Genomic DNA, 24,657 nt, shown 5'->3' with positions numbered 1-24,657 from the left:
CGGACCCAAGTAAATGGGGGCCGGAATCAGTGATTTATGGAGGATTTAAAAAAACATAGTCTGTCAGAGTCCACATACTTTTGTTGGCCTGGTGATTGAATGGGATCACAACACTCAAAAACGTTTTAAATGCATTCAGGGGGCATCCAGACCTCCATGCCCGCTATGGGACCACCCGACTACAGACCCAAGGTATTAAGGGGCCGGCATGAGTGATTAATGGATGTTTTGAAAAAAACATAGTCTGTCAGTGTCCACACACTTTTGTCGACCTGGTGATTGAATGTGAACAAAACACTCAAAAAGGTTTTAAATGCATTCAATGGGCATATAGACCTCCATGCCCATTATGGGACCACCCTACTATGGACCCAAGTTAATGGCGGCCGGCACGAGTGATTTATGGATGTTTAAAAAAAAACATAGTCTGTCAGTGTCCACATACATTTGTCAGCCTGGTGATTGAATGGAAAGCAATATTTTCAAAATGATATTTTATACATATAGGTGTCATCTAGATCTACACGCCAACTATGGGACCACCATACTACGGACTCAAGTCAATGGGGGCTGGCGTGCGTGATTTATGGAGTTTTGAAAAAACATGGTCTGTCAGTTTCCACATACTTTTGTCGACCTGGTGATTGAAAGGGAACAAAACACTCAAAAACGTTTTAAATGCATTCAGGGGGCATCTAGACCTCCATGCCCGCTATGGTAGCACCCTACTACGGGCTCAAGTCAATGGGGGCCGGCACGAGTGATTTACGGAGGTTTTGAAAAAAACATAGTCTGTCAGTGTCCACATACTTTTGTCGGCCTGGTGATTTAATGGGAACAAAACACTCAAAAAACTTTTAAATGCATTCAGAAGGCATCTAGACCTCAATGCCCGCTATGGGAGCACCTTACTATGGACCCAAGTTAACCTTTCTGGGCTAGGCGGGACGAATTCGTCCCACCTACGCAACAGCCAGTTGAATCCCGTGGCGCGATTTTCAAATACCTTAGAAATGCTATTACTTCAATTTCTCAAACATATGACTATTTTACAGCATTTTAAAGACAAGACTCTTGTTAATCTAACCACACTGTCCGATTTCAAAAAGGCTTTACAACGAAAGCAAAACATTAGATTATGTCAGCAGAGTACCCAGCCAGAAATAATCAGACACCCATTTTTCAAGCTAGCATATAATGTCACAAAAACCCAGAAGACAGCTAAATGCAGCACTAACCTTTGATGATCTTCATCAGATGACACACCTAGGACATTATGTTATACAATACATGCATGTTTTGTTCAATCAAGTTCATATTTATATCAAAAAACAGCTTTTTACATTAGCATGTGACGTTCAGAACTAGCATACTTCCGGGGAATTTACTAACAATTTACTAAATTACTCACGATAAACGTTCACAAAAAACATAACAATTATTTTAAGAATTATAGATACAGAACTCCTTTGTGCAATCGAGGTGTCCGATTTTAAAATAGCTTTTCGGTGAAAGCACATTTTGCAATATTCTCAGTAGATAGCCCAGCCATCACGGCTAGCCATTTAGACCCCACCAAGTTTAGCCATGACCAAAGTCAGATTTACTATTACAAAAGTTTGATTACCTTTGTTGTCTTCGTCAGAATGCACTCCCAGGACTGCTACTTCAATAACAAATGTTGGTTTGGTCCAAAATAATCCATCGTTATATGCAAATAGCGGCGTTTTGTTCGTGCGTTCCAGACACTATCCGAAATGGTAAATCAGGGTCACGAGCATGGCGCAATTCGTGACAAAAAATGTCTAAATATTCCATTACCGTACTTCGAAGCATGTCAACCGCTGTTTAAAATCCATTTTTATGCAATTTTTCTCGTAAAAAAGCGATAATATTCCGACCGGGAATCTCCGTTTTGGTAAACAGAGGAAAGAAAACAAAGCATTCGGTCGACGCGGGCATGCGCCTGAGTCTCACAGTACTGTAACCAGCCACTACCCAAACGCGCTACTTTTTTTCAGCCAGAGCCTGCAAAGCCACGATTCAGCTTTTTGCCGCCTTCTGAGAGCCCATGTGAGCCGTAGGAAGTGTCACGTAACAGCAGAGATCCTTTGTAATGGACAGAGATAATCAAGAAGGGGAAGAAATTGTCAGACAGGCCACTTCCTGCATGGAATCTTCTCAGGTTTTGGCCTGCCATATGAGTTCTGTTATACTCACAGACACCATTCAAACAGTTTTAGAAACGTTAGGGTGTTTTCTATCCAAAGCCAATAATTATATGCATATTCTAGTTTCTCGGCAGGAGTAGTAACCAGATTAAATCGGGTAAATTTTTTATCCAGCCGTGTCAATACTGCCCCCTAGCCCTAACAGGTTAAAAACACCCTAAAGCTGTTGTAATATAACCAACCTGCATCTAGTTTAATCAGTACTGCAAAGAGTTTACATACTGAGATCATCAAACATGATTTAGACCTTGCTTATGGAAAACTGTTTGTTGATGTATTTCATGGTTGCAACTTCCTGAAAAGTGTCCACAGTGTTCCTATCATCTAGTTCAAACAGTACTGCAGAAATTTTACTTAGAGTGCATCAAACATGATTTAGACCGTGTTTATGGAAAACTGTTTATTTCTGTATTTCATGGTTACAACTTGCTGAAAAGTGTCAACAGGGTTCTTATCATCTAGTTTAAACAATACTTCCAATTAATGTACATACTGAGATAATCGAACATGATTTAGACCTTGTTAATGCAAAACGGTTTATTTCTGTATTTCATGGTTGCAGTTGGCAGAAAAGTGTCCACAGTGTTCTTATCATCTAGTTTAAACAATACTGCAAAAAAAATGTACATACTGAGATCATCGAACATGATTTAGACCTTGTTTATGGAAAACTGTTTATTTCTGTATTTCATGGTTGTCGTTGGCAGAAAAGTGTCCACAGTGTTCTAATCATCTAGATTATTCAGTACAGCAAAAAGTTTACTTACAGAGTGCATCAATCATGATTTAGACCTTGGTTATGGAAAATTGTTTATATCTGTATTTCATGGTTGCAACTTGCTGAAGTGTCCACAGTGTTCCTATCATGTAGTTTAAACAGTACTGCAGAAAGTTTACTTAGAGTGCATCAAACATGATTTAGACCTTGTTTATGGAAAACGGTTTATTTCTGTATTTCATGGTTGCAACTTGCTGAAAAGTGTCCACGGTGGACTTATCATCTAGTTTAAACAGTACTGTAAAAAAAATGACATACTGAGATCATCAAACATGATTTAAACCTTGTTTATTGAAAACTGTTTGTTAATGTATTTCATGGTTGCAACTTGCTGAAAAGTGTCCACAGTGTTCCTATCATCTAGTTTAAACAGTACTGCAGAACGTTTACTTACAGAGTGCATCAAACATGATTTAGACCTTGTTTATGGAAAACTGTTTGTTAACTTCTTCAGGCTAGGGGGCAGTATTTTGAAGTTTGGATGACAAATGTGCTCAAAGTAAACTGCCTGTTTCTCAGGCCCAGAAGCTAGGATATGCATATAGACAACACTGAAGTTTCTAAAAAAGTTAAAATATTGTCTGTGGGTATAACAGAACTGATTTGGCAGGCAAAACCCCGAGGACAATTTTTTCTTTTGAGGTCATTGGACTTTAATGCTTTTCTATAGGAAAGTCTAATAATTAAAACCCAGATTGCAGTTCCTACGGCTTCCACTAGATGTCAAGTCTTTAGAAATTGTTTCATGCTTGTTTTTAGAAAAATGAAGTATACGTATTCTTTCGAAGTATCCCTCAGAAGGACTCAAGTCTTTTGGCGCACGCTCCTTGTTCTTTTTCTCCGGTATTGAACACAGTATATTCCGCCTTAAATTGTATCGATTATTTACATATTAGGGTACCTGAGGTTGGATTAGAAATGTTTGGACGAAGTTTACAGGTAACTTTTTAGATTCCTCTGTAGGCATGTTGGAACAGGTGGATTTCTGAATCAAATGCCAAATAAAACTGACATTTTTGGGATATAAATAAGGACTTTATCGAACAAAACGACCATTCATTGTGTAATTGGGACCCTTTGGATTGCAAAAAGATGAAGATCTTCAAAGTGATTTATTTTATCACTATTTTTGAATTGTGACACCTGTGCAGGTTATGAATTTATGTTAATGCAGGAAGTGGGTGAGGCGCTGTCCTCAGACGATCAAATGCCATACTTTCGCCATAATGCCTTGTGTAAATTGGACAAAGCGGTTAGATTACCAAGATTCTAAGCTAAAGAATGGTGTATAACACATGTATTTTCATGAAAGTTTAATATTACTACTTTTGTATTTTTAACTGAGCTCTCTGCAATTTCACCGGATGTTGACGAGGTGGGACTCTAGCGTCCCAAAGATCCGTAAGAATTTAAGGGAAAGCTTAGCTTCCCCTAGCCTTATGGACGTGCCGCTAATGCTTGCAGACTACGGATTACTTTTTGTAGGTCAATCTAAATAAAAAAATAATTCCACACAGTAGCTATATGCAAAGACCGGAATAAATTGAAAATAGTCTGATGGATGAGAATATTATCAAGTGCTTGTCAAATCAAATTGTGAAAGAGTGATGAAGTGTGTGCAGCCTACACAAGACCAGAGCTCATGCCGTTAATGTGACTTTTTTCCCCCATTAGAGTCGCATCATCGCAGCCTTAGATCGTATAAACAACCATATCGCACACAATTTGTATCACAACTAAAATTTGAATAATAAATTGTAAATTAAGCATATTAAAGAGTACCCGTTTTTGTTAACCGCTCAACAGAATAGCCGCATAAGCTCCCTTGGAAATTATTTGCGGAAAATACTATTTTATTATCCAATGTTCAATTGTAATTCTTACTATAAAATACCACAGAATTCTAAGCAAATGTCTGCTAAATTAACTAGTGTAGCCCACAGCCATATCAGGGCCTAACATAACGACAACTCAGAATATGCTATTATTTGGTTCTTCTGAAATAGTAAATTTTTCCCCCTCATACATGTCCTTAGACCAGTCTAAAATAAATGGATTTATTGTGATGTGTAGGCTATATTAATAACCTCTTTGGGATAGGGGGCAGTATTTTGACGTCTGGATGAAAAGCGTGCCCAAAGTAAACTGCCTGTTACTCAGGCCCAGAAGCTAGGATATGCATATAATTGGTAGATTTGGATAGAAAACACTAAAGTCTCTAAAACTGTTGAAATAATGTCTGAGTATAACAGAACTGAAATGGCAGGCGAAAACCCGAGGACAAACCATCCAGAAAAAAAAGATTTCAGCCTACCACTGTTTCCAATGGCTGTCATGTATAATATGAAGGGAAAACCTCCCAGATTGCAGTTCCTAGGGCTTCCACTAGATGTCAACAGTCTTTAGAAAGAGTTTCAGGCTTGTTTTTGGAAAAATGAGCTAGAATGTAGTTTTTATAAGTGGTTCCCATTTTGACTGTAGTGTTTTCATGCGCGTGGAAGAGCGTGCGTTCTTTGTTGATTATCTCCGGTAAAGACAATAACGATTCTCCGTCTTAAATTTGATCGTTTATTTACGTATTAGGGTACCTGAGGTTTGATTATAAACGTTGTTTGACTTGTTTGGAGAAGTTTATTGGTAACGTATGGGATTCATTTTGTATGCATTTTGAAGGAGGGAAACCGGTGGATTATTGAATGAAGCACGCCAGCTAAACTGAGTTATGGCTATAAAGGACTTTATCGAACAAAAGGACCATTTGTGATGTAGCTGGGACCTTTTGGAGTGCCAACAGAATATCTTCAAATCTTATTTTAATTGCTATTTCTGACTTTCGTGGCGCACCTGCCTGGTTGAAAAACATTTAATGCTTTTGTGTGCGGGGCGCTGTCCTCAGATAATTGCATGGTGTGCTTTCGCCGTAAAGCCTTTTTGAAATCTGACACAGCAACTGGATTAACAAGAAGTTAAGCTTTTTTTCCTGATGTATGACACTTGTATTTTCATGAATGTTAAATATGACCATTTCTGTCATTTGAATGTCGCACTCTGCAATTTCACCGGATGTTGTCGAGGTGGGCCGCTAGCGGAACGCCTGCGCCAGAAAGGTTAAATGGAGTTATTTTTTATGTAGCTGTTCCAAAAGGTCTGCATCAGTGGCTTGTAAGCTATGAGCAGAAGCCAGGAGATGCTAAATGTGTTTGTTAATTACCGTGAGAGCGGCAGTTAATTGCATGGCAATCATGGGCTGACAAAATGTCATGACCACCACAGCCCTGTGTAAATGTGTCTCAAGCTGTGATGAAGATGCAACAGAGTGCATGAACAAATCAATGAAAATAACTTGTCCAGCCAAAAGGAGTAGTATTAGGGGAAAACTCGCCTCCCTGCGGACCTGGCATCCTTTCACTCCCTCCTCTCTACATTTTCCTCTTCTGTCTCTGCTGCTAAAGCCACTTTCTACCACTCTAAATTCCAAGCATCTGCCTGCCTCTAACCCTAGGAAGCTCTTTGCCACCTTCTCCTCCCTCCTGACTCCTCCCCCTCCCACCCCCCTCCTCCCTCTCTGCGGATGACTTCGTCAACCATTTTGAAAAGAAGGTCGACGACATCCGATCCTCGTTTGCTAAGTCAAATGACAGCGCTGGTCCTGCTCACACTGCCCTACCCTGTGCTCTGACCTCCTTCTCCCCTCTCTCTCCAGATGAAATCTCGCGTCTTGTGACGGCCGGCCGCCCAACAACCTGCCCGCTTGACCATATCCCCTCCTCTCTTCTCCAGACCATTTCCCGGAGACCTTCTCCCTTACCTCACCTCGCTCATCAACTCATCCTTGACCGCTGGCTACGTCCCTTCCGTCTTCAAGAGAGCGAGAGTTGCACCCCTTCTGAAAAAACCTACACTCGATCCCTCCAATGTCAACAACTACAGACCAGTATCCCTTCTTTCTTTTCTCTCCAAAACTCTTGAACGTGCCGTCCTTGGCCCGCTCTCCTGCTACCCCTCTCAGAATGACCTTCTTGATCCAAATCAGTCAGGTTTCAAGACTGGTCATTCAACTGAGACTGCTCTTCTCTGTGTCACGGAGGCTCTCCGCACTGCTAAAGCTAACTCTCTCTCCTCTGCTCTCATCCTTCTAGACCTATCTGCTGCCTTTGATACTGTGAACCATCAGATCCTCCTCTCCACCCTCTCCGAGTTGGGCATCTCCGGCGCGGCCCACGCTTGGATTGCGTCCCACCTGACAGGTCGCTCCTACCAGGTGGCGTGGCGAGAATCTGTCTCCGCACCACGTGCTCTCACCACTGGTGTCCCCCAGGGCTCTGTTCTAGGCCCTCTCCTATTCTCGCTATACACCAAGTCACTTGGCTCTGTCATATCCTCACATGGCCTCTCCTATCATTGCTATGCAGACGACACACAATTAATCTTCTCCTTTCCCCTTCTGATAACCAGGTCGCATCTCTCTCTATTTTGAAATGCCTGTTTTTCCATTGAAAGCCTATCCACCATACAAAGACTTGTGACGCAGTTGCCTTCTACAACATGTCTTTAGGCATTGTTTCAGGCTTTTACTGTGAAAAATTAGGGAGCAACAGCACATTCAATGAGTGGACAGAGGAAATTTTCAGACATGAGGGGGGGTGCCTTTCTTGTTTTTCCTTTTCTATTGACAAAGCTTTTGTCCGGTTGAAATATTATCGATCATTTATGACAAAAACAACTTGAGGATTGATTATAAACATTGTTTGACATGTTTCTACGAACCTTTGTGGTACTTTTTTGATTTTTCGTCTGTCCTTTCTGACCGTGCTTTGTTCCAATGGAATGCTGAACAAAATGCCCCAACAAAACAGAGGTTATTGGACATAAAGAGGGACATTATCGAACAAAAACAAACATTTATTGTTTAACATGGAGTCTTGGGAGTGCAACCATATGAAGATCAAAGGTAAGTGATACATTTTAACGCCATTTCTGACTTTTGTTACTCCTCTTCTTTGCTGCTAACTGTTTGTAATGATGTCGTCTGCTGGACACTGTTCTCAGATAATCGAATGGTTTGCTTTCGCCGTAAAGCCTTTTTTGAAATCTGATACAGCCGTTGGATTAACAATACATTTCTTTATTAAGCTGGTGTATAACATTTGTATATTTTATGTATATTTATTATGAGAATCTCTGTTTTGTTGAGTTTCACGTTCTGCAATTTCACCGGCTGTTTGAGACAGTGTTTAACTGAACAAAATGTGCTAACAAAACGGAGGTTTTTTGACATAAAGAAGGACTTGATCGAACAAAATGAAAATGTATTGGGTAACTGGGAGTTTTGTGGGTGTAACCATATGAAGATCAAAGGTAAGTAATTAATTTTAATCGCCATTTATGACTTTTGTTACTCGTCCACTTGGCTCGTTACTGTTTAATGATTTGTCTGCTGGGCGCTGTTCTCAGATAATCGCATGGTTTGCTTTCGCCGTAAAGTCTTCTTGAAATCTGGCACCGTGGTTGGATTAACAAGAAGTTACTCTTTAAATCAATGTATAACACTAGTATGAATCATGAATTTTTATAATGAGAATCCGTTTTTGAATTTGGCGCTCTGCAATTTCACTGGAAGTTGGCCAGGTGGGATGGTAGTGTCCCACAGACCCCAGAGAAGTTAACTTCTATGGGCTAGGTGGGACGCGGGACACAGCCAGTGAAATATCCAGGGCGGAAAATTCAAAAACAAAATGTCATAATTCAACTTTCTCAAACATAACTATTTTACACCATTTTAAAGATTAACTTCTCGTTAATCTAACCACATTGTCCGATTTCAAAAAGGCTTTACAGCGAAAGCAAAACATTACATTATGTTAGGAGAGTACATAGACAAAAATAAATCACACACCATTTTCCAAGCAAAGACATGTGTCAATAAAACCTAAAACACAGCTAAATGAAGCACTAACCTTTGACGATCTTCATCAGATGACACTCCTAGGACATTATGTTACACAATACATGTTTTGTTCGATAAAGTTCATATTTATATCCAAAAACAGCATTTTACATTGGCGCGTGATGTTCAGAAAATGTATTCCCACCAAAAGGTCCGGTGAATGTGCACATCAATTTACAAAAATACTCAACATAAACGTTGACAAAATATATAACAATTTATAGAATTATAGATAGACTACTCTTGGATGCAACCGCTGCGTTAGATTTTAAAATGGCTTTACGGAGAAAGCACATTTTTCAATATTCTGAGTACATAGCTCAGCCATCACGGTGAGCTATTCAGACACCCGCCAAGTTCGGGACAACCTAAACTCGGGGCAACCTAAACTATTCTCTTTGCCCGTCTTCGTCAGAATGCAATTCCAGGACTGCTATACTTCCACAAGAAATGTTGTTTTTGTTCAAAATAAATATGGATTATGTACAAATACCTCCGTTTTGTTTGTGCGTACAGATCACATATCCAAAGGAATAACGCGCAAGCGCGGAACGAGAGACGAAAAGTCAAAATGTTCCATTACCGTACTTAGAAGCATGTCAAACGCTGTTAAAAATCAATCTTTATGGTATTTTTTATGTAAAATTGCAATAATATTCCAACCGGACAATAGCATATTCATTCAAGAAGAAAAAGGAGGGGCGCGCTCGCAGGAACGAGCATATCCAATCCCTTTGTTGCCAGGCAGACCACTCAGTAACTGAGCTCCTATTATCTGCCCAGTGACAGGAAAATGCTCAAACCACTTTCTGAAGGCTTTTGACAGCCAATGGAAGCCTTAGGAAGTGCAACGTCACCCCACAGACACTGTAGTTTTGATAGAGAATCAAAAAGAAAAAAAACTATTCTCAGACTTTCCACTTCCTGCTTGGAAGTTTCTCAGGTTTCTGCCTGCCATATGAGTTCTGTTATACTCACAGACACCATTCAAACCGTTTTAGAAACTTCAGAGTGTTTTCTATCCAAATCTACTACTAATATGCATATTCTAGTTTCTGGGCCAGAGTAGTAACCTGTTTAACCCCTGTGCGGCCTCCGTCCCGTATGTGGGACGGACATCCAGCGAAAAATCATATCGCCATTAGCATAACAAAATTTAACCTGTTAGGGCTAGGGGGCAGTATTTACACCGCCGGATAAAAAACGTACCCGATTTAATCTGGTTACCACTCCTACCCAGTAACTAGAATATGCATATACTTATTACATATGGATAGAAAACACCCTAAAGTTTCTAAAACTGTTTGAATGGTGTCTGTGAGTATAACAGAACTCATTTGGCAGGCAAAAACCTGAGAAGGTTTCATGCAGGAAGTGGCCTGTCTGACAAGGTGTTGTTGTTCTTGCTTCTGTTTATTGAAGAGTCAGGATCTTAGCTGTAACGTGACATTTCCTAGGGCTCCAATAGGCTCTCAGAGCCCGGGAAAAACCTGAACGATGACGAGGCAGCCTCAGGCTGAAACACATAATCGCCTTTGCCAAGTGGCCCATCAGAGGACAATGGAATTAGGCGCGTGCCCGATTCGACCCAGTGATATATTTTCCTTCGGCTGTTTATCTAATTGCAGATTCCCGGTCAGAATATTATCGCTTTTTTACGAGAAAAATGGCATAAAAATTGATTTTAAACAGCGGTTGACATGCTTCGAAGTACGGTAATGAAATATTTAGAAATCTTTTGTCACGAAATGCGCTGTGCGCACGACCATTATTTACCATTGGGATAGTGTCTGGGACGCACAAACAAAACGTCGCTGTTGGAACATAACTATGGATTATTTTGGACCAAACCTACATTTGTTATTGAAGTAGAAGTCCTGGGAGTGCATTCTGACGAAGAACAGGAAAGGTAAGACCATTTTTCTTATAGTAAATCTGATATTGGTGAGTGCTAAACCTGCTGGGTGTCTAAATAGCTAGCCCTGTGATGCCGGGCTATGTACTTAGAATATTGCAAAATGTGCTTTCACCGAAAAGCTATTTTAAAATCGGACATATCGAGTGCATAGAGGAGTAATGTATCTATAATTCTTAAAATAATTGTTATGCTTTTTGTGAACGTTTATCGTGAGTAATTTAGTAAATTGTTAGTAAATTTGCCGGAAGTTTGCGGGGGGTATGCTAGTTCTGAACGCCACATGCTAATGTAAAAAGCTGTTTTTTGATATAAATATGAACTTGATTGAACAAAACATGCATGTAGGTGTGTCATCTGATGAAGCTCATCAAAGGTTAGTGCTACATTTAGCTGTCTTCTGGGTTTTTGTGACATTATATGCTAGCTTGAAAAATGGGTGTCTGATTATTTCTGGCTTGGTACTCTGCTGACATAATCTAATGTTTTGCTTTCGTTGTAAAGCCTTTTTGAAATCGGACAGTGTGGTTAGATTAACGAGAGTATTGTCTTTAAATAGCTGTAAAATAGTCATATGTTTGAGAAATTGAAGTAATAGGATTTCAAAGGTTTTGAAAATCGCGCCACAGGATTCAACTGGCTGTTACGTAGGTGGGACGAATTCGTCCCGCCTGCCCCATAGAGGTTATAAAAAAAATAAAAAAATAAAAATTACTCCAATTATATCGTTTTATAGATACACCTCTCCTGAATCGAACCACGTTGTCCGATTTCAAAAAGGCTTTACAGCAAAAGCAAAACATTAGATTATGTTAGAGGAGTATATCGTAAAAGTAGCCACATAGCCATTTTCCGACCAACCACATGCATCACAAATAACCAAAAAAGAGCTAAATGCAGCACTAACCTTTTACAAACTTCATCAGATGACACTCCTAGGACATCATGTTACACAATACATGCATTCTTTTGTTTGATAAAGTTCATATTTATATATAAAAACAGCATTTTACATCGGCGCATAACGTTGACTAACTATTTTCCCTCAAATGCATCCGGTGAAACAGTGCTACAATTTACTAAATTACTATTCGAAAACATTTTTAAAATGTAATATTGTCATTCTAAGATTTATAGATGAATATCTCTTGAAAGCACCTGTAATGCCAGATTTAAAAATAACTTTACTGGGTAATCACACTTTGCGATAAAAGGGGATGCGATACTCAGAACAATAGGCTAGCAATAGCAATAGGCTAGCCATCTTGGAACAATCGCATATCACATCTAGTCTTGTATACTATTGTCAATAATCCCTTACCTTTGATTATCTTCATCCTTAGGCACTTCCAGGAATCCCAGGTCCACAACAAATGTATTTTCGTTCGAAAAAGTTCATCCTTTATGTTCCATTAGCTTGTTGTTGTTAGCGCGTTCTGAAGGCTGAACCAAAAGTTCCGACGTGCGCGGGGCTACTCTTTCAACAAAATGCATTTTTTTCTTATTTAGGTTTGTTCAAACATGTCAAACATTGTATAACATAAATCTGTAGGGCCTTTTTCAACGAGAGCTCCAATAAGATTCGAGGGGGACGATTGCATTGTGTTTCAAAACATTTCGAAAGGGGAGGGTAACCAGGGGCGCCGGCGTCATAATGGTGATGGCCCTCTCCGTGTGACCACGTTCCACAGCGTGTCATTCTGTCAGTTTTCACAGTAGGAGACTCAAATCACTTTGTAAAGACTGGGGACATCTAGTGGAAGCAATAGGAAGTGCTCAATGAACCATAGCTCACGGTGTGATTAATAGGCAACATGATGAAGTTGAGTTCGCAATTCAGAATTCCACTTCCTGTTTCGATCTGTCTCGGGGTTTTGACTGCCATATGAGTTCTGTTATACTCACAGACACCATTCAAACAGTTTTAGAAACTTTAGGGTGTTTTCTATCCACAAGTATTAATTATATGCATATCCTAGCTTCTGAGTTTGAGTAGTAGGCCGTTTAAAATGGGCACTAATTTTTTTCAAAATGCACTGTGGCGCCCCCTATCCTAGGCGACCGTCAAGAGGTTAAATTGGGTACGTTTTTCATCCGGCTGTGAAAATACTGCCCCCTAGCCCAGACAGGTTAATCCCATTTAGACCTTGTGGTCAATCTTCAAGAGGCGGGTGGACAAACAAAAACCCAAATTCTGACAAACTCCAAGCATTGATTATGCAAGAATGGGCTGCCATCAGTCAGCATGTGGCCCAGAAGTTAAGGTAATGAAAAAGAAGGGTCAACACTGCTAATATTGACTCTTTAAATCATCTTCATGTAATTGTCAATAGAAGCATGACACTTATGAAATGCTTGTAATTATACTTCAGTATTCCATAGTAACATCTAACAAAAATATCTAAAGACACTGAAGCAGCAGACTGAGAAAATGAATGTGTCATTCAACTTTTGGCCACGACTGTACTGATCATATAGCGATGTCGGTTGCGTAAAAATTCTGAAATGTTGGCCGCTGCTTTTTTCCCCCCACGTGTCCAAAGTGGACACATTGGCCCTGGACATAAGGACCATTTTCTTGAATGGGAGCAGCCATTGCTGCATTGGTAAATGAGGTGGAATACACCTTTGTAAATAATATTTTTTTGCAGCTGTGGTACCTGCCAACCACTCGTTGGCATTCTGATAAGTGTTACTCGGGTGGCATGTCTGGACAGAAAAGTGCTACAGTTCATGCAAGCACAGCAACCATCTACTTTTCAAATCCAGCATTCTGTCTCCCACGCGTACACGACTAGGATAAGCATAGCAGCAAATTTAATTGGAAGCTGGTCAACTGCATCAGAGTCATTTCATGGTTGTAGTTATGAAACTGGTGATCATCCACAAAACAGCCATCAATGTTTTACACAAACGTACCTTGAGACCCTACAGTGCAGTTGAGTGCGTATCCGTTGACCAGATAGCTCTCCTTCTGGCTGCGTCCGTGGGCTTTAAGCACGTTGACTGAGTTGATGGGGTACCTCGCCACACCCTTCTGATCCGCAAACTTCACTGCCAGAGTAGCATCCACCACCATGTTGGCAAAGAAGTCTGCATCACTGAGGGATCACAGGTCAAGGATTCACACTTTTCTATTAGACTGAAGTAGTGTTCCACAGCTTTGTCACGTTCCTGCCCAACTACATTGCAGACGCATGCCAGACCTTACAAAGCCTGTATAAGTATTTAACATATCAGCTAACCACATATGGATATAACCACCTGATGAATGTGAATTTTTATTAGGATCCCATTATCTAACACTGTAACGTTAGCTAATCTTCCTGGGGACCATAACCAATTAAGACATTAAACATTTTACAAATACCTGACAGGAAACGCATGTAACATTCAGTTGATGCTTTATTTCCTGTCCAGTCATACGGTCTATCGCATTAGATGTTATTTTCTTGAAGGTGGATTTACTTTTTGACTGAAATATGGATTGGTAAAGAGTCCCATTCAGCTATGGCTCTATATAAAAAAATATATAGATTAAGGCGATTTGTTCTTGGCTTGGATTGTCCTCAATGCCATGAATTTACCCGTCTGGTTTGGTGGTTATGCATGTTGCTAGTATGTACTAACTGGCCTGAAAAGTACGGTAAAAAAATAAAATAAAGTTTAAATATAACATTCCTAAAGAAAATCAGAAGACTGGATAGTAATTTGTTTTCAACGTGAAGCCATGAGAGATTGATGCATTTGGATCATATTCATACGGATAGAGCAATAAAGAGCTAATCTATCAGCCGTTGAGCGATTGAGCTTTTTTATATCCTTCTTTGCTGCAGATGACCATATAACTACACAGTACTTTAAGTGTGATAGGACCAGGGATTGAGTCACCTGATTCAGAGTGCTAGATGTGACATACTCTGAACATTTTCTTGAAACAGCAATTCCCTTACCCATAACAATAGTATCTGTGTTCTGACCATGATAACGCTGCATCCAACATGACGCCTAGTAATTTCGTTTTCACTTGCTCTACATGCGTTCTATTCATCAACAAATTCAATTGGCGCTCAGCAAGCATATATCTTGAACCAAATACAATACATTTTGTTTTAGAAATGTTCAACACCAATTTCATCTTATCAACTCACTCAGACACCATTCTTAGTTCACTACTCAGTACATCTGTTAGCTCATTACATTCTGATGCTCCGCTATACATTGTAGCGTCATCTGCATACATTACCACTCTTGCTTTGTTCATTCCTGAAGGTAAATCATTAATAAAGAAGAGTACCTCAGTAGCTTCCTTGAGGAACACCAGTGTATATCTTTACTGTTTGAAAAGCTACCATTAAACAACACTTTTTGCCTTCTCCTGGATAGATCGCAGCTCTGTCCTGGATGGAAAGCAGACTTAAAACCATAACATTTGAATTTACCTAGTAATGGGTCATGATCAATTACATCAAAAGCAGCACTGAAATCTAGCAACACTGCACCAACTAAGTTCCTGTCATTCATACTCTAACCAATGTGTAAATTTGTGCTCGTAGAATGCCCTTTGTATGCATGCTGGAAACCCATTATCAGACCATTAAATGAGAAATAACCCTTGAGTTGTAGTGAAATTCCTCGGGTTCAAGGATAAGCTTACACTCCTTGAAAAAGCCAAATGCCATAAAGGGTCCTACATCTTCTTCAATTAGGATTTCTCTGATGCAGTCTGTCAAAGGAAGGAACTAATACCAGCTATGAAGGCTGCAAGAGAACGAGGTGACCACATATTCGAATCCAAGATGGCGTAGCAGTCAGACGTCTTTGTCCTGTCCCTTGTATATATATTTTTCTTCGCATATCTTTTTTCTTTTGACCTACTGTATTATTGACTATGTCTTATTCCATGTGTAACTCTGTGTCGAATTGCTATGCTTTATCTTGGCCAGGTCGCAGTTGCAAATGAGAACTTGTTCTCAACTAGCCTACCTTGTTAACCTGTTTAGGATAGGGGGCAGTATTTTCATGGCCGGATAAAAAACGTACCCGATTTCATCTGGTTATTACTCCTGCCCAGAAACTAGAATATGCATATCATTATTTGATTTGGATAGAAAACACCCTAAAGTTTCTAAAACTGTTTGAATGGTGTCTGTGTATAACAGAACTCATATGGCAGGCCAAAACCTGAGAAGATTCTATATGGGAAGTGCCCTGTCTGACCATTTCTTGTCCTTCTATAGCCTCTTTATCGAAAATAGAGGATCTCTGCTGTAACGTGACATTTTCTAAGGCTCCCATAGGCTCTCAGAAGGCGCCAGAACGGGGAATGATGACTCTGCAGTCCCTGGGCGAAAAACAGTAGGGGTTTTGGAAAGTGGTCGTTCTGAGAACAATGACACTGGTGCGCGCGTGTATGTGAAGACGCCATTTTCTATTTTCAGTGTTTGAATGAAAACAAGGTCTCCCGGTCAGAATATTATCGCTATTTTGCGAGAAAAATCGCATAAAAATTGATTTTAAACAGCGTTTGACATGCTTCGAAGTAAGGTAATGGAATATTTTGAAATTTGTCACGATATGCGCGTCACCCTTCGGATAGTGTCTTGAACGCAAGAACAAAACGCAGCTATTTGGATATAACGATGGATTATTTGGGACCAAAACAACATTGGGTGTTGAAGTAGAAGTCCTGGGAGTGCATTCTGACGAAGAACAGCAAAGGTAATCCAATTTTTCTTATAGTAAATCTGAGTTTGGTGAGTGCCAAACTTGGTGGGTGTCTAAATAGCTAGCCCGTGATGGCTGGGCTATGTACTTAGAATATTGCAAAATGTGCTTTCACCAAAAAGCTATTTTAAAATCGGACATATCGAGTGCATAGGAGTTCTGTATCTATAATTCTTAAAATAATTGTTATGCTTTTTGTGAACGTTTATCGTGAGTAATTTAGTGAATTGTTAGTAAATTCTCCGGAAGTTTGCGGGGGGTATGCTAGTTCTGAACGTCACATGCTAATGTAAAAAGCTGTTTTTTGATATAAATATGAATTTGATTGAACAAAACATGCATGTATTGTATAACATAATGTCCTAGGGTTGTCATCTGATGAAGATCATCAAAGGTTAGTGCTACATTTAGCTGTGGTTTGGGTTGATGTGACATTATATGCTAGCTTGAAAAATGGGTGTCTGATTATTTCTGGCTGGGTACTCTGCTGACATAATCTAATGTTTTTCTTTCGTTGTAAAGCCTTTTTGAAATTGGACAGTGTGGTTAGATAAAGGAGAGTCTTGTCTTTAAAATGGTGTAAAATAGTCATATGTTTGAGAAATTGAAGTAATAGCATTTCTAAGGTATTTGAATATCGCGCCACGGGATTAGACTGGCTGTTGCGTAGGTGGGACGATTTGGTGCCACCTACCCTAGAGAGGTTAATGACCGTTCCACAGGTGCATGTTCATTAATTGTTGATAGTTCATTGAACAAGCATGGGAAACAGTGTTTAAACACTTTACAATGAAGATCTGTGAAGTTATTTGGATTTTTACGAATTATCTTTGAAACACAAGGTCCTGAAAAAAGGACGAGTTTATATCAGCAGTACCAGCGTTAACGTTTACTGCATCGCAGGATCCAGATATGAATAGGAAAACTTATAAATGTTTAATAGCTAACTAGGTAGTTTGTTGTTAAAGTATAGTCTTGAACTGCGCATGTTGGTGTGGCCAAAGGTAAACAATAATGACAGTACCCAACTATACAGTAGAAAATGTGGCACACAACCATTGGTTGATGCGCATCTAGTCGGGCAGAGACTCGACCAAAGCTACCGGGAGAAAGCCTTTCCTACTGATGTGATCCTTTATAGCAAATGATACACACGGAAGGTTTCAGGTTAGTCAGTGAGGAAGAAGAAAGGATACACTCCGATGATCTTGGAGGACATGGAGGTCTTGGCTGTGTTGACCAGGCACTCCCTGCCCAGGTCGTCTGTTGCAATGGTCAGGTTCTCATTGATGTAGCGCACTGCCTCCCTGGTGGGAAAGAAAGAGCCGTTAGGAGTTCTGTGTTAACAGAATGAGGGATTTCACAGTTCAGCCTGGTTCGGCCTTGTAGTGGAGAACCAGCACAAGATTACCCTCTAGCCAAAGACACAGCATTTGTTATTTTTCTTTATACAAAAAGATCCACTCAAAATACACAGCACAGACAAGTCAGATCGTAAATGAACAGTCACTCCCCAACTGGTTGCTTTCTGAATGAACACAGATCAGTTCATGTTTTTAATACCAACACATTCACCATTATTCACAGAAACAGAGCACTAATTAACCCCCAATTTGTGTCCAAGTTCTATAATTGCTAGCTACAGTTGTGTATTCTTGCAGATCTCAATGAAAGGAATCAGTTGTGATTCCTTTCAAAGACAACCACAAGAGAGATCTACACACACACAAGTTTTAGAACACCTAATCATTCAAGGGGTTCTTTATTACCATTTTCTACATCGTAGAATAGTGAAGATGTCAAAACTATGAAGTAACACATATGGAATCATAAACTTCTTCTTTTTAAGTGTTAAACAAAATCAAAATATATTTTAGATTCTTCAAAGTAGCCACCCTTTGCCTTGACAGCTTTGCACACTCAACCAGCTTCACCTGGGAATCCTTTTCCAACAGTCTTGAAGGACTTCCCACATATGCTGAGCACTTGTTGGCTGCTTTTCCTTAAACTCTGCAGTCCAACTCATCCAAAACTATCTCAATTTGGTTGAGGTTGGGGGATTGTGGAGGCCAGGTTTGATGTTGCACTCCATCACTCTCCTTCTTGGTAAAATAGCCCTTACACAGCCTGGAGGTGTGTTGGGTCATTGTTCTGTTGAAAAACAAAATTATAGTCCCACTAAGCCCAAACCTGATGGAATGGTGTATTGCTGCAAAATGCCATGGTCGCCATGCTGGTTAAGTGTGCCTTGAATTCTAAATAAGTCAGACAGTGTAACCAGAAAAGCACCCCCACACCATAACAACTCCTCCATGCTTTACGGTGGGAAATAGCCATGTGGAGATCAGTTCACCCCATTTTTTGGTTGGAACCAAAAATCTCCAATTTGGACTCCATACCAAAGGACACATTTCCACCAGTCTAATGTCCATTGCTCATGTTTCTTGGCCCAAGCAAGTCTCTTATTATTGGTGTTCTTTAGTAGTGGTTTCTTTGCTGCAATTCGACCATGAAGGCCTGATTCTCCTCTGAACAGTTGATGTTGAGATTGACATTTACGTCATTTAGCAGACGCTCTTATCCAGAGCGACTTACAAATTGGTGCATTCACCTTATGATATCCAGTGGAACAACCACTTTACAATAGTACATCTATATCTTTTTTTGGGGGGGGGGGGTTAGAAGGATTACTTAATCCTATCCCAGGTATTCCTTAAAGAGGTGGGGTTTCGGGTGTCTCCGGAAGGTGGTGATTGACTCCGCTGTCCTGGCGTCGTGAGGGAGCTTGTTCCACCATTGGGGTGCCAGAGCAGCGAACAGTTTTGACTGGGCTGAGCGGGAACTGTGCTTCCGCAGAGGTAGGGAGGTGAGCAGGCCATGATGTCTGTTACTTGAACTCTGAAGCATTTATTTGGGCTGCAATTTCTGAGGCTGGTAACTAATGAACTTATCCTCTGCAGCAGAGGTAAGTCTGGGTCTTCCTTTCCTGTGGCGGTCCTCATGAGAGCCAGTTTCATCATAGCGCTTGGTTTTTGCGACTGCACTTGAAGAAATTGTCAAAGTTCTTGACATTTTCCATGTTGACGGACCTTCATGTCATAAAGTAATGGACTGTCGTTTCTCTTTGCTTATTTGATCTGTTCTTGCCATATGGACTTGGTATTTTACCAAATATGACTATCTTCTATAAAACCTCTACCTTGTAACAACTAAGGAAATAAATTGCACAAATTAACATTTAAGGCACACCTGTTAATTGAAATCCAGTTGACTACCTCATCAAGCTGGTTGAGAGAATCCCAAGAGTGTGCAAAGCTGTCAAGGCAAATGGCTATTTGAAGATGTGTTATTTCATAGTTGACTTCACTATTATTCTACAATGTAGAAAATAGTAAAACTTTGAATGAGTAGGTGTTCTAAAACTTTTGACCGGTAGTGAGTGAGTGTACACACACACACACCAGAAAGTTCAGAACCCTTGACCTTTTCCACATTGTTACATTATAGCCTTATTCTACAATTGACGTTTTTTTCCCTTATCAATCTACACCCCATAATGACAAAGCAAAAACAGGTTCGAATTTTTTGCAAATGTATTAAAGAAAAATTGGTAATGGGACGTTAAATGGGTGTCCTGACTGTGGTCACTAAAGAGCCCATGGCACTTATCGTAAGAGTAGGGATGTTAACCCCAGTGTCCTGGCCAAATTTCGTATTTGGTCCTCATACCATCATGATCACCTAATCATCCCCAGTTTACAAATGGATCCTTCATCTCCCAGGTCGTTGCTGTAAATGAGAATGTGTTCTCAATCAACCGAATTGGTCAAATTAGGGTCAAATAAAATAAAAATGTGATATTTCAATTTTTTTCTTTAATACATTTGCAAAAAATTCTAACCTGTTTTTGCTTTGTCATTATGGGGTGCAGATTGATAAGGGAGAAAAAAAATGAAACAGGATCCACCTGAGCTCAATTTCACGTCTCATACAAAGGGTCGGAATACTTATGCAAATAAGGCAATTCATTTTGCACAAATTTCTAAAAACCTGTTTTTACTTTGTCATTATGGGGTAGTGTGTGTAGATTGATGAGCATTTATTTATTTAATCAATTTTAGAATAAGGCTTTATTTAACGTAACAAAATGTGGAAGTGGTCTGAATACTTTCCAAATTGACTGTATGCCTTGATTGACACCTAATTCACTCTGGAGACAGTGAAAAAGGAACAAAGGCAAACAACCGTGTACTTCTAAACCAAGAGTCAAGAGTGTGGAGGGGAAAAGGATCTCAAAAGCTTGATAATCCAGAAATGATGCAACGTTCATAACATTGGGGGAAAAGGGACAGATTCTTACTTGCAGGCCAGACGGTATCCACTGATGACTGACGTGGGGTGGATCTTCTGCTTCACCAGTTCATCTGCGCTCTTCAGAAACTCTGCTGCAATGATCACCTATAAAACAAAAGAAAGTGATGAACAAGCCAAGGAAGATTATTTTTTATGATATAAAAAAATTGCTAACAAAATATTTTGTTGTCTGTCATTTCAGAGGTGTCGGCATGGAGGCGGTCCAACCCCTTCAGACAATGACGGACAGACTATCCTGCTGGCATAGCTGAACATCTGGAGGAGGAAGATGGGCTAATGTGTACTAATATCAGGAAACAGGTCATTTGAACCACTAGTGTGAATAAGCAGGTTCAGTCCAACCTTCACCTTATGTGATTTCCTCAATGCAAGATCAAACATTTTGAAGATGGTCTTTCAGCTTGGACTAATTCAGAAGCTGTAACATTCAGGTCAGTGGCCACAGGTCCTTTCCCTTGACCTCTGAGCAGCTGTTGGCAGTACTCACCTACGGCTGTTACGGTGACTATTACCGCCACACCGGCAGTTACGAGTCATGATCGCAGTAAAATTCCACATGATTTAGTCACGGTAACTAGGCTTCTCCAAGCTCTGATGCTGCTGATGGTCCTTAGTAGCCTACCAAACTTACTAACTGCCTGGTATTCAGCACTCTATTGTCCCTCTAATCACGCTGACGTCAACGCAAATGTGATCGAAAATCAAATACTTCATGAGCTCACATTACGCAACATTTCTATGGGCTATGCAGTTGCATGAGAAACAGTTGATTGCCTCTATTAAAAAGATCCCATCAGCTTTCAATAGGCTAGGCCTACTATATTTACATAACTTTCCTAATATTAAGCATATTGCTTCGCTTTACAACAGGATTATAGCCAACCTGGCGGTCATGAAAATTGACCATGGGAAAAGTGTCCTCCATTCGCTATTTAAGTGCATAGATGACATGTATATTTCCCCCCTGCCCCGAGACTTGTGCATGATAATGGTCTATTCTAACACCTATCACACCTATTTAGTATATGTAAAGACAAATTAAGAATAGTCTGACGGGTGACAATTTTAGTCCATCGCCACATGTGAATGGTCTTTCACCACTTGTTAATGATGCCCAGCTTGTGTGCAGTAAGGCAAGAAACAGCACGTGTCTTTTGTGAATTTTTCAAATCAGTCCCACACCTCATGTAGCCTAGCCCATAGGCCTATATGTTTTGATCAGGCTTGTATCACAACTTAACCCTCCTATTATGTTGCAGGCCAATTTGACCCATTTCCACTTTTGAGTTGTCTAAAATACTAGTTAACCTTTTCTCCATGAAATTAAATGACTTTCCCTCATTTTATGGTCATGAACCTAATTTTAAAATGTGGACCCTTGTGGGATATCTGTAGATTTTGTATACAAACATTATGTTGTGGGTCATTTTGACTCAGAGGCTTTCATGTGTATAGATATTTGCACCGGTTCAAAATAACCTGTTGAGGGTAGGGGGCAGTATTTGCACGGCCGGATAAAAAAACGTACCCGATTTAATCTGGTTATTACTACTGCCCAGAAACTAGAATATGCATATAATTATTGGCTTTGGATGGAAAACACCCTAAAGTTTCTAAAACTGTTTGAATGGTGTCTGTGAGTATAACAGAACTCATATGGCAGGCAAAAACCTGAGAAGATTCTGTACAGGAAGTGCCCTCTCTGACCATTCCTTGGGCTTCTTGACTCTCTTTATTGAAAATGTAGGATCTTTGCTGTAACGTGACACTTCCTACGGCTCCCATAGGCTCTCAGAACCCGGGAAAAAGCTGAATGATGTCTTTGCAGGCCCTGGCTGAAAAACATTAGCGCCTTTGGTAAGTGGTCTATCAGAGGACAATGAGACTGAGGCGCGTGCACGAGGCGACCCCATGTTTTTATTTTCTCTCTTTGAACGTAAACACGGTTTCCCGGTCGGAATATTATCGCTTTTTTACGAGAAAAATGGCATAAAATTGATTTTAAACAGCGGTTGCATGCTTCGAAGTACGGTAATGGAATATTTAGAATGTTTTTGTCACGAAACGCGTCGGGCGCGTCACCCTTCTTTACACTTCGGATAGTGTCTTGAACGCACGAACAAAACAGAGGATATTTGAACATAACTATGGATTATTTTGAACCAAACCAACATTTGTTATTGAAGTAGAAGTCCTGGGAGTGCATTCTGACGAAGAACAGCAAAGGTAATAACATTTTTCTTATAGTAAATCTGACTTTGGTGAGGGCTAAACTTGGTGGGTGTCTAAATAGCTAGCCCTGTGATGCCGGGCTATCTACTCAGAATATTGCAAAATGTGCTTTCACCGAAAAGGACATAGCGAGTGCATAAAGGAGTTCTGTATCTATAATTCTTAAAATAATTATGTTTTTTTGTGAACGTTTATCGTGAGTAATTTATTAAATTCACCGGAAGTTTGCGGGGGGTATGCTAGTTCTGAACGTCACATGCTAATGTAAAAAGCTGGTTTTTGATATAAATATGAACTTGATTGAACAAAACATGCATGTATTGTATAACATAATGTCCTAGGATTGTCATCTGATGAAGATCATCAAAGGTTAGTGCTGCATTTAGCTGTGGTTTGGGTTTATGTGACATTATATGCTAGCTTGAAAAATGGGTGTCTGATTATTTCTGGCTGGGTACTCTGCTGACATAATCTAATGTTTTGCTTTCGTTGTAAAACATTTTTGAAATCGGACAGTGTGGTTAGATTAACGAGAGTCTTGTCTTTAAAATGGTGTAAAATAGTCATTTCTGGCGGCTTTAGAGAGCCAATGGAAGCCTTAGAAAGTGTCACGTTACAGCACAGATGCTGTATTTTCGATAGAGATGCAACAGAAGGACAACAAATTGTCAGACAGGACACTTCCTGCATGGAATCTTCTCTGGTTTTGGCCTGCCATATGAGTTCTGTTATACTCACAGACACCATTCAAACAGTCTTAGAAACTTCAGAGTGTTTTCTATCCAAAGCTACTAATTATATGCATATTCTCATTTCTGGGCAAGAGTAGTAACCAGTTTAAATCGGGTACGTTTTTTTATCCGGCCGTGAAAATACTGCCCCCTAGCCCCAACAGGTTAATCTCTCTAGGCTAGGGGGCAGTATTTTCATGTCTGGATGAAAAGCATGCCCAAAGTAAACTGCCTGCTACTCAGGCCCAGAAGCTAGGATATGCATATTATTAGTAGATTTGGATTGAAAACACTGAAGCTTCTAAAACTGTTTGAATGATATCTGAGTATAACAGAACTTATTTGGCAGGCGAAACCCTGAGGACAAACCAACCAGGAACATTTGTTGTTGTTGTGGTCACTCTTTTCAATGGGTTTTCTATGGAGATCTAGATTTCTAAGGCCCTTGCTTGCAGTTCCTATCGCTTCCACTGGATGTCAACAGTCTTTAGAAATTGGTTGATGTTTTTCCTTTGTGTAATGAAGAAGTATTGCTGTTCAGAACGAGGGTCGAGTGAAGTGTACTGTTTGTTAGAGGCGTGTGACCTGAAAGCACGCTTCACTTTGTTTTCATCCGGTATTGAACGCAGTATATCCCGTCTTAAATTTTATCGATTATTTACGTAAGAAAAATACCTAAAGTTGTATTCGGAAAGTTGTTTGAAATGTTTGGACAAAGATTA

The 24,657-nt window shown here is 40.0% G+C and overlaps 1 protein-coding gene across 1 annotated transcript in view; it reads right to left on the bottom strand.

Annotated features, from left to right (window-relative positions):
* The window catches only part of LOC106571828 (T-complex protein 1 subunit alpha-like), a 65,561-nt gene extending 44,208 nt beyond the window's left edge, over positions 1 to 21,353 (bottom strand). The window contains exons 1-4 of the mRNA XM_045696079.1: positions 21,315 to 21,353; positions 20,959 to 21,056; positions 17,795 to 17,905; positions 13,791 to 13,972 (exon numbers count right to left, since the gene is read on the bottom strand). Of these exons, the coding sequence (XP_045552035.1) occupies positions 13,791 to 13,972; positions 17,795 to 17,905; positions 20,959 to 21,056; positions 21,315 to 21,353 (430 nt within the window). The remainder of the gene's footprint in view (positions 1 to 13,790; positions 13,973 to 17,794; positions 17,906 to 20,958; positions 21,057 to 21,314) is intronic.
* Between the last annotated feature and the right edge of the window lie 3,304 nt (positions 21,354 to 24,657).

Source organism: Salmo salar, chromosome 15 (assembly GCF_965601325.2).
Source record: "Salmo salar chromosome 15, fSalSal1, whole genome shotgun sequence".
NCBI classification, from domain to species: Eukaryota; Metazoa; Chordata; class Actinopteri; order Salmoniformes; family Salmonidae; genus Salmo; species Salmo salar.
Note: the sequence above shows the minus strand (reverse complement) of the source record. Positions and strands in the feature narration are given on the sequence as shown.